At 45.3% G+C, this 15,884-nt stretch overlaps 1 protein-coding gene across 1 annotated transcript; it reads right to left on the bottom strand.

The window, feature by feature from the left end:
- Positions 1 to 4,056: 4,056 nt before the first annotated feature.
- On the bottom strand, positions 4,057 to 9,152 carry zgc:114041 (uncharacterized protein LOC574425 homolog). Its single transcript, XM_056278830.1, has 4 exons — positions 8,951 to 9,152; positions 8,715 to 8,858; positions 7,338 to 8,126; positions 4,057 to 4,274 (listed from the first exon to the last, which is right to left on the bottom strand). The coding sequence occupies exons 1-4, from the start codon at positions 9,150 to 9,152 to the stop codon at positions 4,057 to 4,059; spliced, it is 1,353 nt and encodes a 450-aa protein (XP_056134805.1).
- Positions 9,153 to 15,884: the final 6,732 nt, after the last annotated feature.

Consider the following 15,884-nt stretch of genomic DNA (forward strand, 5'->3'; position numbering starts at 1 on the left):
TCAGCAGGTCATTTTCTTTAATCCCATTTAATTGACTTATGAAGTATATTTTCAGAGGGTCCGACCAGCCTCCAGTGGGAAAATTTGTCAGCCCCCGTCATTCTTCATCCACACATTCCTGCTGTTCACCTGTAGGATAATGGCTCATTGTGAGGGCTTAAAGTGGATGGCAGTGCCAAAGTTTAGTTGTAATTCCAAGTTATCATTTTATACATATACTGTTTACTTTAACGTGGTCCCTTCTAGATTGATCTCCTATGGTGACCTACTCCTGTGTCTATAGGAGCATAAGGTTTGCTTGGTTTGCTGTAGGCAAGGATGTTCAAAATGGAGCCGCGGCAATTAATACAATGTTCTTTATTATGCACTTCATATTGCACTGTGTTTCAAATATTACTGGCACAAAAAAACTTATGTACAGTAGCAGCGTAGTAAGATTTATTTTAAAATATAACTAACATTTTACAGAATTTAACAAAAAAAAAAAAACAACTCAGAAAAGTACCCTCATTACATAAGAGTATCGCTTGAAGTGACCTCAGCAGTTCTGTGGTGAAATGACTCCCAGTCCAGTTTCCTGAATTTAAGAAAATAAAAGCTCTACACATTGTAAAAAGGTGAAGTCATTCTTGGTAAGGTTGGCCTGCCAGGACAGCCAGCCCTGTCAGGACTCAGAGCCCAGAGAACAGCAGTCATACTGAACTTTACAGTCCTGACAAGTTACATGTGTGCAGAAACATCCTCACCACGTGGCCAGCAGCTGCTGTGCTGTATGGTACCATCACGGGGAACATTGCAAGATAACAGATAAATGGTACAACATCATTCTTCAAATAATACGGGTGGTTTTTGTTAGTTTTTACAAAAAACTTTAGACGATATGAAATAACCTGTCTTGTCTAAAGTATTTAATAGTGACAGATCAAGTAAAAGGACTACCAGACATCATTTAAACTAATCTGAATGACAGATACAATACTTGATATGTCCTGCATATATATATATATATATGCAGGAATGCTCCACACACGGTTACTGGAGTGCTTGGCACTATACAAAGTCAACAGGACACTAATAACTTTCATCAAGAACTCACTGCAGCAGTGGTAAACAACACTAGAGGCCAACTCAAAGCCAATCATACAGGTAACCATCAAGCGTGGCATATACCAAGGTGATGCACTGTCCCCACTGCTGTTCTGCATAGGCCTGAACCCCCTCAGTCAGATCATCACAAAGAGTGGATATGGATACAGGTTCAGAAGTGGAGTTACCATCAGCCACCGCCTGTATATGGATGACAAGCTATATGCCCGGAATGAGCAAGACATTGACTCGCTGATCCACATCATCAGGATCTACAACAACAGCATTGGGATGTCATTTGGACTGGACAAGTGCAGTCAAATGGTGGCAAAAAGAGGACAGGTGGTGAGCACTGAAGGGGTTGAATTACCAGATGGCAGGATAACAGACATAAGTACCTGGGTAGTCCACAAGCAAATGGACACCGCAAGGAAGTGAGCCGGAGGTGAGCCACAGCCAAATACCTCCAGAGTGAGGCTTTGCCTTTGTGCACTGCCTGTTGACACCTATGTCCTATTGGACTTGAACTTAGTTTTTGGGGCTTACTTGCATTGCCGTCCCCTGACTAGATCCTTGCTTTAGCTGTATTCACTCTCAGATGTATGTTGCTTTGGATAAAAGAATCTGCTTAATGAAATTGTAACATGATATATCAGGACACAGAAACTCCTCACAATATACGGAGGGTTCCACCTGAAGTCCAGCAGCCTGAGACTGTACAATAAGCGAAAAGATGGGGGCCGAGGGTTAGTGAGCATCAGGGCCACTATCCAGGATGAAATAAGGAACATCCACAAGTATGTCAGAAAGAGGGCCCCCCAGGATGAACTGCTGAGTGAGTACCTCAGGCAGCAGAGGACAGAGTGTGCAGAGGGAGAAGAACAGGAGGTACGTATCATGGAAGATCAAGCCCCTCCATGGGATGTACCATCGACAGATTGAAGGACGTAGCTGATATTGAGAAATCCTACCAGTGGCTAGAAAAGGCTGGACTAAAGGACAGCACAGAGGCTCTGATCATAGCAGCACAACAACAGGCACTCAGGACCAGATCGGTTGAGGCAGGGGTCTACCACACCAGACAAGACCCAAGATGCAGGCTGTGCAAAGACGCCCCTGAGACAGTCCAGCACTTAGTAGAAGGGTGTAAAACACTAGCTGGGAAAGCATACACTGAAAGGCATAACCATGTGGCTGGGATAGAGTACAAGAAAATTTGTACTGAATACAGACTGGAAGTCCCCAAGTCCAAATGGGAGACACTGACAAAGGTGGTAGAGATTGGCATTGCTAAGATCCTGTGGGACTTCAAGTTCCAGACCGACAAGCAGGTGCTGGCTAACCAACCAGACATTGTGGTGGTCAGCAAGGAACAGAAGACAGCAGTAGTGATGAATGTAGAAATTCCAAGCGATGGCAACATCAGAAAGAAAGAGCATGAGAAGCTAGAGAAATACCAAGGACTGAAGGAAGAACTAGATCGGATGAGGAAGGTGAAATCCACAGTAGTCCCAGTGGTAATAAGAGCACTACGGGCTGTGACCCCCAAACTGGGACAATGGCTCCAGCAGATTCCAGAAACAACATCTGAGGTCTTTGTCCAGAAGAGTGTCGTTCTAGGGACAGCTAAGATACTGCACAGAACCCTCAAACTCCCAGACCTCTGGTAGATGACCCGAACTTGAGGAAGACACACACCACCCGAAAAAGGGTGAGAGGGAGATTTTTACATATATGGTGATTGTCTGAAATAATAAAGTGGTAAAACATGTTTTCCACACTGAGGCACGGTTATAGCACCTCAGGCCTCTGTCAAAACAGAGAAACCCATTTTGTTTTATCCTCCCGGGTTGAAACGGCACAGATGTGCGGGTTGCTGCCAGTATTAAGAATTACTCATACTTCTGAGTAAATCCTGTACATATTGTGGCTAGTTGACGTGGGAGGGATTTCACAGTGACACTGACAAAGCACTCTGGGATTCTCTCTGATTCACACACACACACACACACACACACACACACACACACACACACACACACTATCAAAGACTCATTTTGTGACATTAAAATACAACAGAAGAAAAAGTTGAAAAGTTAAGCATGGACGTTGTGAAAGAAAGCAAAGTGCAGGAGATATGTCCATACGTTTAGCATGCCAAGAAAACTGGTATGACCTTAACACAGCATGACTTCTGACCATTCCTCATGCTGTTGACTCATCCATTATAATAAGGCACACCCTACATCACATGAGAGCTGGCCAACAGGATTTGCATATCTATCACTTGATGTAGTTATGTGCTTAGCAACGTTTCTGGCAGGTACAGTGTGAGGTAGATGTCCTATTGGCCAGGCTGTGTGACCTACAGCATTTAAAATGTTCCCTTCAAATCAGTCAAACTGATTAAAAAAGTCAAGGTTCGTTCCTCAGAAGTGAGGTCCTCAAGATAATCCACCTTAACGTCCTTTGGTCAAACATTTGTTGCTAGCTGCAACTCAGAACGTTATAAAAAAAGGTTTCCACCTCAGCGTATTGTCACGACGCAGTTTAAAAGCAAAAAAAAAAAGAAGAAAAAAAGACCCAATTTAACAGTGAGTTAAATAACACCCCCCCCCCCGTCGCCCCCAAACCATCTGCTGACAACCTCTGTGCAGATCACAGGAGGCAAATCCAGGTCCAGAAAGTAAAAAGTCCTGAACAGGTTTTTGATCCACTTCCTTACTAAACCAGCTGATTCTGATTTACACCATTTAGCTAGGCAGGGGAAACTAGTTAATCAAATCAGCTACTTTAATACGCGGCTGGAGCAAATAAATGGTGCGGAATATTAATGTTCTGGACCCGGATTTGCCTCCTATGACGCAGTTATGCATGAAAGCTGAATATCAAACTATGACAGTCCAAGGCAGCAAAGGTTGTTCAGGAGTCTTGTTGTGTCAAAAATGCAGGTTAAATAGCGAGGTCGTGCTATAGTCGACATTCCTTGTTGTTGACCAAATCCTGTTTGCCACCATTCGGCTGGATTTCAGGATCTGAGGTAACCTGGAGGGGGTACCTTTGTCCGGCATCTTTATTCCTCTGGATGATGCGGTCAACCAGAACGACAAATACTCCTGATGAGAGGAGGCACAGGCCTGACAGATAGAAGGCAGAGCCATAGTTATCTGTCTGGTCCACCAACCATCCTGTGCAATGGAAGAAATAAAAGAAAGAGAGGAAATAGGAGATTGTGTACTTTATCTTTTATCTAGCATGCACTTGCTGATGAATAAATAAGGAGATGTGGTGGATATAGTGATATCCACAAAGGAACAGGTAGACTAGTAGTAAGAATGCTTGCTTTTTTATTTTACCCCCCCCCCCCCCATTTTCAGCCTGGTGGTCTATTCCGTTGCCTATCAACACGGGGATCGCCGGTTCGAATCCCCGGGTTGGTCGGGCGTCCCTACAGACACATTTGGCCGTGTCTGCGAGTGGGAAGCCGGATGTGGGTATGTGTCCTGGTTGCTGCACTAACACCTGCTCTGGACAGTCGGGGCACCTGATTGGGGGGGGGGACTGGGGGGAATAGTGTGATCCTCCCATGCGCTATGTTCTCCTGGTGAAACTCCTCACTGTCAGGTGAAAAGAAGTGGCTGGCGACTCCACATGTATCGGAGGAGGCATGTGGTAGTCTGCAGCCCTTCCCTGGATCGGTAGCGGGGGTGGAGCAGCGACCGGGACAGCTCAGAAGAATGGGGTAATTGGCCAAGTACAATTTGGGAGAAAAAGGGGGGGGGTGAAGAATACATGATGTGTACATGAGTTAATCAGTAACTGAATACCATCAAAGCATTTCTCTACATTACAGAGGGTGCAGTCTGTCAACATGTCGTAAATCATGTTGTGATCGATGAAAAGTGTAAACGTGATTTAATGTGATATCACACATATTCAAGGCTAAATCAGTGTTAATCTGGCATTGAAACAAAAGTGTTTTCTTGGCAGATGTGAAGATTTGACTCCACACAATTTTAGCTGACAAACGCCAGAATAACAAGTTTTCTGATATTCATCACATCTATGTGGACAATACTGACCCGTCTGACTGTTCCCAGCTCCCGATCCCCGACCAAGGTGATCAGCCTTTTCTATGGCAGCTCAAACTGAGCACCTTCCTTGACAAGCTCAGTTTATCAAATACTGTGCTGTCCTTTAAAAACTGTCCAAAAAAACAAACATTATGGACTGGCTTTCCTGAAAGGTGACGTTTTTATATTTTTGTCTGTGTTGCTTTTCATATTTAGCCATTTCTTCTGTTCTTTTACTATCATGTTCTATTTGCTGCATTTTGATTTTTTTAATTTTTATTTTTTGGTATACTTTATTAATCCCTGTGGTGAAATTCCTCTCTGCATTTAACCCATCCCAGCTGTGTAGCTAGCAGCAGTGGGGACCAACTCCAGTTCTTCTTGCCGTGCCTCGGTCAGGGGCACAGACAGCAGTATTAACCCTAACATGCATGTCCTTTTGATGGTGGGGGAAACCGGAGCACCCGGAGAAAACCCACCACAGACACGGGGAGAACATGCAAACTCCACACGGAGGACGACCTGGGATGACCCCCCCCCCCAAGGTTGGACAATCCCAGAGTTTGAACCCAGGACCTTCTTGCTGTGAGTTGGCAGCGCTAACCACTGCGCCAACGTGCCGGCAACTTTGGAAATCACCTTGTTACATGAGCATTGAACCATAATACTACTACCACCACCACCACACCACCACTACTACTACTACTACTGGAATGCCGTCCAGGACGGCATGTGGGGAAAAAGGCACAGCAACACCTCTTTCACCTCAGGCACTGAAGAAGTTCAGCATGGGGCCCAAGATGCTACGGGCCTTCTAATACACACAAATATGCACACAAATATGCAAACAACTACACACACATATGCACATTTATTAAGGCAGAGCCTACATACACACAGTACCTTACATACACCGCACACTATTTATTATTATTACTGCTTTTTTATTCTGTTTTGTTATTATTTTATTGCTATTGTTGCTGCAGTGTTGAGGAGTCAAAACACAAGAATTTTACTCTCCTGCATTTGTATAACGAGACGTAACAATAAAGGATCTTGAATCTTGAATCTACCACCACTATTACTACTACAAATACTACTACTACCAACACTAGTACTAGTATTACAACTACCACCACTGCTACACCACTACTACCACTGCTACTAGTACTACCACCGCCACTACTACTGCTACTACCACCACCATTACTACAACTACTACTGCTGCTACCACCATTATTACTACTACAAATATTACTATTACTACTACCACTGTTACTACCACCACTATTACTACTACAAATATTACTACTACCGCTACTATCACCACTATTACTACTACAAATACTACTACTACTACTACTACAACTACCACCACTACTACTACCACCACCACTACTACCGCTACTACCACCACTATTACTACTACAAATATTACTACTACTATCACTACTACTACAACTATTACTACTACAAATACTACTACTACCAACACTACTACTACTATTACAACTACCACCACTACTACCAGACCAGAACTACTGCTACTACCACCACCATTACTACAACGACTACTGCTACTACCACCACTAGTACCACTACCATTACTGCTACTACCATCACTATTACTACTACAAATATTGCTACTACTATTACCACTATTACTACTACAAATACTACTACTACCAACCAGTGGCGGCTGGTGCTAACATTTTTTTTGGGGCAGGGGGTGCAATTTACCTTGGAGCAGCACACTTGACAGTTGCTTTAATGTCCACACAGTCACAATGTTATTAAGAAGGACAATGTAGCTAGATTTTATAGGCTACATTGTCCTTATAGGCTACATTGTCCTTTTTAATAATGCTGTAACTGTGTGGACATTAAAGCAGCTATCAGGTGTGCTGCGCCAAGGTAAATTGCACCCCTGCAAGAATTGTTAGCACCAGCCGCCACTGCTACCAACACTACTATTACTATTACAACTACCGCCACTGCTACCACCACCACCACTACTACTACTACTACTGCTACTACTACTACTACTACTACTACATCTTTTATCAGTGTTACCTCTACTACTTACAGGTGTCTACACACACTCACTCACTCGAAATTTTTCATTCAGACAGACTTTGACTTTGTTCCCAACTCTTAACCCACTAGCATCTTTCTTACCAGCAGTGGGTGGACCGATGAACCCACCAGTGCTCCGGAAGAGCATGAAGAGCCCGAGGCCACTGTCGAACCCCTCCAGACCAACAATGTCCACGATGGAGGTGATGTGGATGGCGACCACACAGCCGAACAGGAAGCCGTAGAGCAAGGAGAAGACCAGCAGGGCCGAGTAGCTTTGCCCAACAGGCAACAGCAGGAGCACCACCCCTAGCAAAGTCACCACCATGGTTAGCAGCTGCAGGTTCCTCAGCAGTCTCATGTTGGCCATTATGCCACATATCAGCCTCCCCGCCAGGTCGGCCAACGCCAGCACCGAGAGAACGGAGGCTGCCCAAAACTGCTCCATACCCAGGCTGTAGGTGAAAGGCACCAGGAAAAGTGGTGGAATAAAAAAACCTGCCGCCGCTAAGGCGGCGTACACGATATAGAGGGAAAGCTCTGGTCTTCCCAGCAGGGACCACTGGAAGATAACCCTCCTCTTTGGTACGGCCAGGTTAGCTTGGCTGGCTTCCAGATAGTCTTTGGTTTGCAGGACCTGGATTTGGACAGGGGCCTTCAGGGGTCTCATGAGGGCTCCGCAGACACACAGGTTAAGCTGAAGGCCACCGATGATAAGCAAGGCGCCCTGCCAGGTGTAGGTGTTGATGAGCCACTGGAAGAATGGGCTGAACATAATGGCAAAGACGCACTCGCCTGAGCTGGTGATGGCGTAGGCAATGGGACGCCAGCGGTGGAAGTAGTGGCTCACCATGCTGTTGGCTGGGATCCATGAGAAGGCAATGCCTGTTCCTTTTAGAAAATGGAGAAGAGAGAGAATGTCAGTGTCTCGGTTCTGTGATGGTTGTCTAGGTCGCTTGTGTCATGGAGAGTGTGGTTTGGCATTACTCTGAATGTTGCCGACAGTCAGACACAACAGTCAAAAATAGAATCGGAACAATAGTGAGGCAATGCAAGTTTCCCTTTTACCAACACACTGGATGGCAATTAACGTTCACCTGGTGTGCCAGGTCTAAACCATCCTAGATCAGACATCTGGAATAACTGGAACAACAGATGAATGTAACAAACTACCGGGTGAGAATAGAGAACAAGCACCCGAGGACCTGACTGAGAACGACTGCCGTAGAGGACATCAGGCTAATCTAGTGACCCATCTGAAAGCTAGAGTTACTAAACAACCTGAACCAGTTTAAGAGGGTTAAGTCTTTTTACGACAGCATGTCATTTGGGCTCAACAGAACCTATCCGTGTCCTGGTTGAAACACATCCAGCAGGCTCAATAAAGGCATGTGTTAACTGCTCACAAGAATATACCTTTCCACGCTACCTTGTTCATGCACTTGGCCTTACATGTGAAAGTATTCTGGTGCTCTTTACCTTGCACAATTCCTATGCTGAGGTACATCCAAGGCAGGCTGAGGTCCAGAGATGCCAGCACCATTCCCGAGGCAGTCAGGAGACCTCCAATCATGATGACCGCTCTGTGAGAAAACCGCACACTGAGGGCGCTCGCCACCGGGGCTGGACAGGGAACAACACACGCCACTATGTGACACCTGACTATCAAAATGCACGACTGCAATGCACATTGACACACCGATACCAGCCAGTACCTGCTAAGTGAAATATGGCAATTGTGGTGGACGTGATCCAAGAGGTGGTGCTGGTGAGGACTCCAAAGTGGTTCTGTATTTCCAGGAAGAAAAGGCCAAAGGTCTTAAGGACGGCAGCAGTGAGGCCCATGACCAGGAAAGCAGAGGTGACCACAACCCAGCCGTAGCCCCCATCCGGAGGGTCAGCTTTCACACACTTCATGTTCAGACACTAAAGGGGGCCGCTCCTCGACCTACATAGGAAAAGGAGTGGGCAATAAAACAATATTATTGTCTTTCAACGTTACTGGATCAGGATGAATTTCAGATACTGTCATATCACCATACACATATTGTGAAGTCTGAGTTAACAATAACGAGAATCTATAACCTGACATTTCTCACAAAACGAGGTTTCGAACATTAGAGGGCGTATCATTTGAGAACTACTTTTGGTTTAGCGCTGTGCTTTACATTGCCGAACCGTTCAGCCCATATGTAAATACATATCATGACATACTGTGGTAATACTTTCCATATCGGACAGTACTACATATAGCAGGTGTTAGAAACCCCCGTGCAAAACAAACCCCCACCCCCCTTGTAAGAAAACTTTACGCAGAGACACGTCGTTAATGTGGAAACTATTAATACAAATAACAAGGACCCTGGCGGTGCTCTCAAACGGACAAATAAAATAACCTTCAGTCACATCCGTATAGAGTTCATTTCTGTTTGTCTCCAATATCGACATTAATGTTGTTTGCTTTCTAGAGTTATATTCTGGCGACAGGTTTCTTTATTTTAACATCCATCCTCTGGTTCTTACTTGCGTTGACTTCGCTCCTTCGCGCTTCGCCGTCACCTTTCGCCCGCCGGCATCTCTGAAAACGCCGTCGGCTCCGCCAGAAGCGACGCGCTTCTATTTATAAACTCGACGGCGCAAGCCCCGCCCTCCGCTGCGTCCTGTGGTATGACGTAGGCGAGCGAGCGTCCAGAGCGGAGGGACGCCAGAGTGGAGGGATCCAATATGGTCCGGCGTACACGCAGTAGCGAGGCTACGCACCACCGGGTCAAGGTTAAGGTGTAGGTTGCAGCCCCGCCTCGTTCCTCGGGCTGCAGCCCGCAGGGCACCTTCTCTGCCGCTCGGCTCTCTGATGACCCGATCATTTGGAGCAGCTGGACAGACGACCCGGCTCTTGACGAATATTGATTATTTTAACGTGTCGGTTCATCATTCTGTTGATGGTCGAATCCTGAATTCTACTGACGACCCCACGATTACGATTTTAATCATCAGGAGATATATATATATATATATATATATATATATATATATGTGTGTGTGTGTGTGTGTGTGTGTGTGTGTGCGTGTGTGAGATGTTTTGCTGGGATAACACTCCTTTAGTATTCATTCAACCTTATTGAGAATGATATACTCTGATGTGTGAAAAACTAAGTTTATTATTTAGCTTTATTATTTGAGCATTAGAGAGAGGCAGGAAATAATAATAATAATAAATTAAACTTATATAGCGCTTTTCTAACACTCAAAGTCGCTTTACAATAAACGGGGTGAAACAAGACGACAGATAAACATAACAGACATACAGGGGTGGATGGGAAGGGGGCTACGAGAGGGAGAAGCGGCAGCCACACACGACGCCAGCAGTACTCTCCCACTTGGACAGATACAAAAGGGAAATTATAAGTGGTCACTTCCTCCTGCTCCTTTTAAAACATGTACTCTGTTGGATTCTCTATTGAGAATTCTTCTGTTGAATCCTTGTTTTATTTTTATCATTTGTTTTATTTTTTATTTTGCATGTTCAAAATAAAGACATTTGATTTGATTCATAATAGTGCCAAATCACTTTAGTGGGTTTTTTTTTTGGAATATGTAACAATAGGAACTATTGTTAGGAACCATTGTTTAGTTCCTTGTTTACACAGGGGTCGTTTAGGTTGTTGCACCTGGAATAACGGACCGAGCATGATGCATAGCCTTACGTGCCGAAGTTATTATTAAAGTTTATAGCCCCGTGGGGTTGAAACGAGTTGTAACGTCTCATTAGTAGAAGGTAACAACACACTTTAACATGGTGGCAGCGGCGGACGACTCGGTTTGAAGTTTGGTGCGGAAAAGTTTCTAGGAGCGGGAGAGCGGTTAGTGTTCCTAAGCAACGTTCAGTATATGTTAGCATTAGCTGCTAGCGTGAGACTGCCGTGTGACATGGGTGGGCTAAAACCACCGCAAACGTTATGTCTGGACTCAAGCAACCTTTCGAGGACATGGAAGACCTGGAGGGACGAGTTTGCTCTGTATGTGGATTTAGCCATGGCTGACGCCGATGACAAACAGAAGGTGAAACTGTTCAGCTATCTTGTCGGGGAGAGCGGCAGGGAACTTATGGACACGTTACTGGGCGACACACCGAAGGATGCATGGACGTTAGATGACGTTATCGTGAAGTTTGATGATCACTGCGACCCCAGCGTTAACGAGACTGTGGAACGTTATCGTTTTTTTACAAAAAACCAGGGCACCAGTGAAAATATAGACCATTATGTCATGGAACTGAGAGTGTTGGCAAGAACATGCAACTTTGGGACAGTGAGAGACTCGCTCATTCGGGATCGGATTGTGTGTGGAGGTAACAACACAATCGTAAGAGAAAGACTGCTCCGAGAGAAAAACTTGACACTGGACACATGTTTGCAGCTGTGCAGAGCCGCTGAGCTCTCAAAGGACAATGTGAAAACCATCTCGGGATCGATGGTGGAAGAGGTACATGCAGTGCAAGGAGCACAGTATCGGAAACAGACGAGCAACACTGTGGAGTGCAGATATTGTGGAAAAACGCATGAGAAAAGTAAAAAGTGCCCAGCGTTTGGGAAGAAGTGCACAAAGTGTGGAAGAGAGAACCACTTTGCAGCAAAATGCAGAGCAAAACCGGAACTAAGGAAAAAGAAATATGTGAGTAAAATAACAACTGAATCTGAGAGTGATGAATATGAAGATATTATCACCTGTGTAAAAGAAACTGAGAAAATGAAGAAAACTCAGCTTCTCTATGCTGGCATGCTTCTAGGCAAGGACATGATCAAATTCCAAATAGACTGTGGTGCCAGTTGCAATATCATCCCATTTAACCTGCTGAATCCAGATGCCAAATTAGAACACACGAAGAGTGTACTAGTAATGTACAATAAAACCAAATTAAAACCACTGGGAAAATGTAAAGTGAAAATAAGAAACCCGAGAAACAACAAGCTATATCGCTTAGAGTTCCAGGTGGTGAATGCAGCTGGTACAGTGCTTCTGCTGGGTAGGAGAGCCAGTGAGGCCATGAAATTTATAAAAGTGCAATATGAAAACATCATGACAATAGACAGTATTGTCACAACAGAAACAACAACAGGACAGTGGATAATGGGACAAATTAAAGATGAGTATGCTGATGTGTTCATTGGCGATGGCTGCCTCGAGGGAAAATACAAAATAGAGGTGGACAGCACAGTGAAACCAGTACAGCTGCCAAAGAGGCGGGTCCCAGTCGCCATGATGAAACCACTGAAGGACGAGCTACAGGACCTACAGCAAAGAGGGATCATAACACCTGTGGAATGCAGTACAGATTGGATCAGTGCAATGGTGGTGGTACAGAAACCAAGTGGGAAACCAAGAGTGTGTATCGATCCCAAGCCTTTGAACAAAGCTCTAAAGCGCAGTCACTTCCCACTGCCAACCACTGAGGACATTTTACCGGACTTGTCAAAAGCAAAAGTGTTCACAGTGTGTGATGTCAAGAGTGGATTCTGGCATGTGCAGCTGGAGGAGGAGTCCAGCTATTTAACAACATTTGCCACTCCATTCGGACGTTACAGGTGGCGGAGGATGCCAATGGGGATAAGTCCGGCCCCAGAAATCTTTCAGAGAAAGCTCACACAAGCGCTGGACGGTGTACCGGGCTTGTACATTATAGCTGACGATGTACTGATCACAGGCCAAGGGGAAACACAGGAGGAAGCTGAGCGTGACCATGATGGAAAACTGAGACTGTTTCTTGAAAGATGCAGACAAAAGAACATCAAGCTGAACAAAGACAAATTCAAGCTGAGACAAAAGGAGACCACATACATTGGACACCGCCTGACGGCTGATGGACTCAGGGCGGATCCAGAGAAAGTGCTTGCCGTTGAGAAGATGCCGGCACCGACTGATGTGAAAGGAGTGCAAAGGCTGCTAGGTATGATAAATTATCTAGCCAAGTTTTGTCCCCACCTCTCAGACCAGTGCATAGTGTTGAGAGATTTGACACACAAAAACAGGGAGTGGAACTGGACAGCACAGCATGAGGAGGCTTTCCTCAAATTGAAAGAGACTATAGCAAAGGTCCCAGTACTGAAATATTACAACCCAGATGAGGAACTCACAGTGCAGTGTGACGCTTCAGACACAGGTTTAGGCGCAGCGCTCATGCAGATGGGTAAGCCAATAGCATTTGCAAGCAGAGCACTCACTCAAACAGAGCGTGGGTATACACAAATAGAAAAGGAGTTCTTAGCAATGGTTTTTAGCATGGAAAGATTTCACCAGTACACATACGGCCGAAAAGTGATGGTGCAAAGTGATCACAAGCCGTTGGAAACAATAGTGAGAAAACCTCTACTAAGTGCACCCAAAAGGCTGCAGGGAATGATGCTGCGCATACAAAAGTATGATCTAGATGTAGTATATGTGCCAGGTAGAGACATGCTGCTAGCAGACACTCTGAGCAGAGCTTATCTTCCTGAGAGTGCACCGGATGCAGAACTAGAGACTGTCAACATGGCACAACACTTACCTATCGCAGCAGACAGGCTACATGATATACGATCTGCCACAAAAGAGGATGAAACACTGTAGCTTCTCATCAAAATGATGCAGCAAGGATGGCCTGACGATAAGTCAAAAACACCAAGGGAAATCAAGCCCTACTTCTCATTCCAAGAGGAGTTAAGCCACCAAGATGGAATAGTGTTCAGGAGTGAGCGCGCTGTCATCCCTGATGCATTGAGGAAAGACATCACTTGCCGCCTACACGCATCACATCTGGGTGTGGAAGGATGCCTACGGAGGGCTAGGGAGTGTGTCTATTGGCAGGGCATGAACGACCAAATAAAATCATATATAGCAAAGTGTGACATCTGCAGATCAATGGACATTAAACAACAAAAAGAAACACTAATGTCACATGATGTGCCAAGCAGGCCGTGGGCAAAGGTGGGCACGGATCTGTTCATGTTTGAAAACAAAGACTACCTCATAATTGTTGATTTTTTCTCAAATTTTTGGGAAATAGATTACCTGGCAGATACCAAGTCAACCACAGTGATACGGAAGCTGAAAGCTCATTTTGCCCGCCAAGGTATCCCAGATATTGTAATCTCGGACAATGGCCCACAGTATTCGTCACAAGAATTCCAGAAGTTCAGTCGACTGTGGGGATTTCAACATAAAACCTCATCACCAGGTTACCCGCAAAGCAACGGCAAAGCTGAGTCAGCTGTTAAGACAGCAAAAAGACTCTTGCTCAAAGCCAAGGCTGCTGGACGGGATCCTTATCTCGCCCTTCTGGACCACCGCAACACACCATCACAGGGTACTGATACCACACCAGCACAGCGGCTGCTCAGTCGCCGTACCAAAACACTACTGCCAACCAAGGCAAGCCTGTTACAGCCGAAAGTTGTGCAGGTGAAACAGGATTTACAAAATAACCAACAACGGCAGAGGGCATACTACGACAGGTCGGCTCAAGACTTGGACACGCTTGCCCCAGGTGAATGTGTGAGAGTTCAGCCTCTCGCACCCCACACTGGCTGGAGAGTGGGCAAGGTGCTGAGGCCGGTCGATAGGAGATCCTATGAGGTCCAGCTGCACACGGGTGGTGTCATCAGGAGAAATCGCAGACACCTCAGGCATGCACCAGGGGCAATCTTCACTGACACTATGGACATGGAGATCAGCAGCCCCAGTCAGCCAGAGAGTGTTGAACCCGGACATTCAGAGAGTGTTCCTTCTCGCAGTGTCTTAGCAGGAAACAAAACCAAGGACACTGGTGACAGGGCCAACCCTGTTACCACCAGATCAGGCCGCTCTGTTGTGCAGCCGCAGCGATACAAAGACTTTGTGACCTCACATAGATGAATGGATCTGTAGCACTAATGGACTTTGGGGGGGGGGCATGAATGAAAAAGAAAAAAAGTGAATCACAAATGTTGTGCAAATGTATTAAAGGTTCTAAAAAAAAAAAAGAAGAAACTGAAAAGAGAAAGGATGTAACAATAGGAACTATTGTTAGGAACCATTGTTTAGTTCCTTGTTTACACAGGGGTCGTTTAGGTTGTTGCACCTGGAATAACGGACCGAGCATGATGCATAACCTTACGTGCCGAAGTTATTATTAAAGTTTATAGCCCCGTGGGGTTGAAACGAGTTGTAACGTCTCATTAGTAGAAGGTAACAACACACTTTAACAGAATAAATTCTTTAGTCTCTGGAAAACTGTTCTTGTGAGATTATGAATCAGATTTTTTTTCCAGTATGAAGAAAAGGTCAGTTTGTTTCCCCTTCAACAATAACACATTACGAGGACAATAAACCTGCTCTCTGAAAAGACCACATGGTGATTAAACACGGAGCTCTTAGAAGATGAAACTAAACCAACGTATGGGGTGTCATCTCTTTTGGCAAATGGCCCGCTGCATGTAAACCCAACACACAGTTCGACCTCTGGTGTCGGGCGAGGAGTGTTCATGCACGCTGTCTGTGCTTTCCATGTGTGTAAAAGCTGAAGGGTTTCCTCCTAGTATGGTAGAAGTGCAGACACACAAATGAGTTGTAACAGGTATATGGAGCCTACGCCAGCCAGGGACAAGGTAAACCTCACCAGAAGGTGCAGGATCAAGT

Source organism: Lampris incognitus, chromosome 1 (genome assembly GCF_029633865.1).
Source record: "Lampris incognitus isolate fLamInc1 chromosome 1, fLamInc1.hap2, whole genome shotgun sequence".
Lineage (NCBI taxonomy): Eukaryota > Metazoa > Chordata > Actinopteri > Lampriformes > Lampridae > Lampris > Lampris incognitus.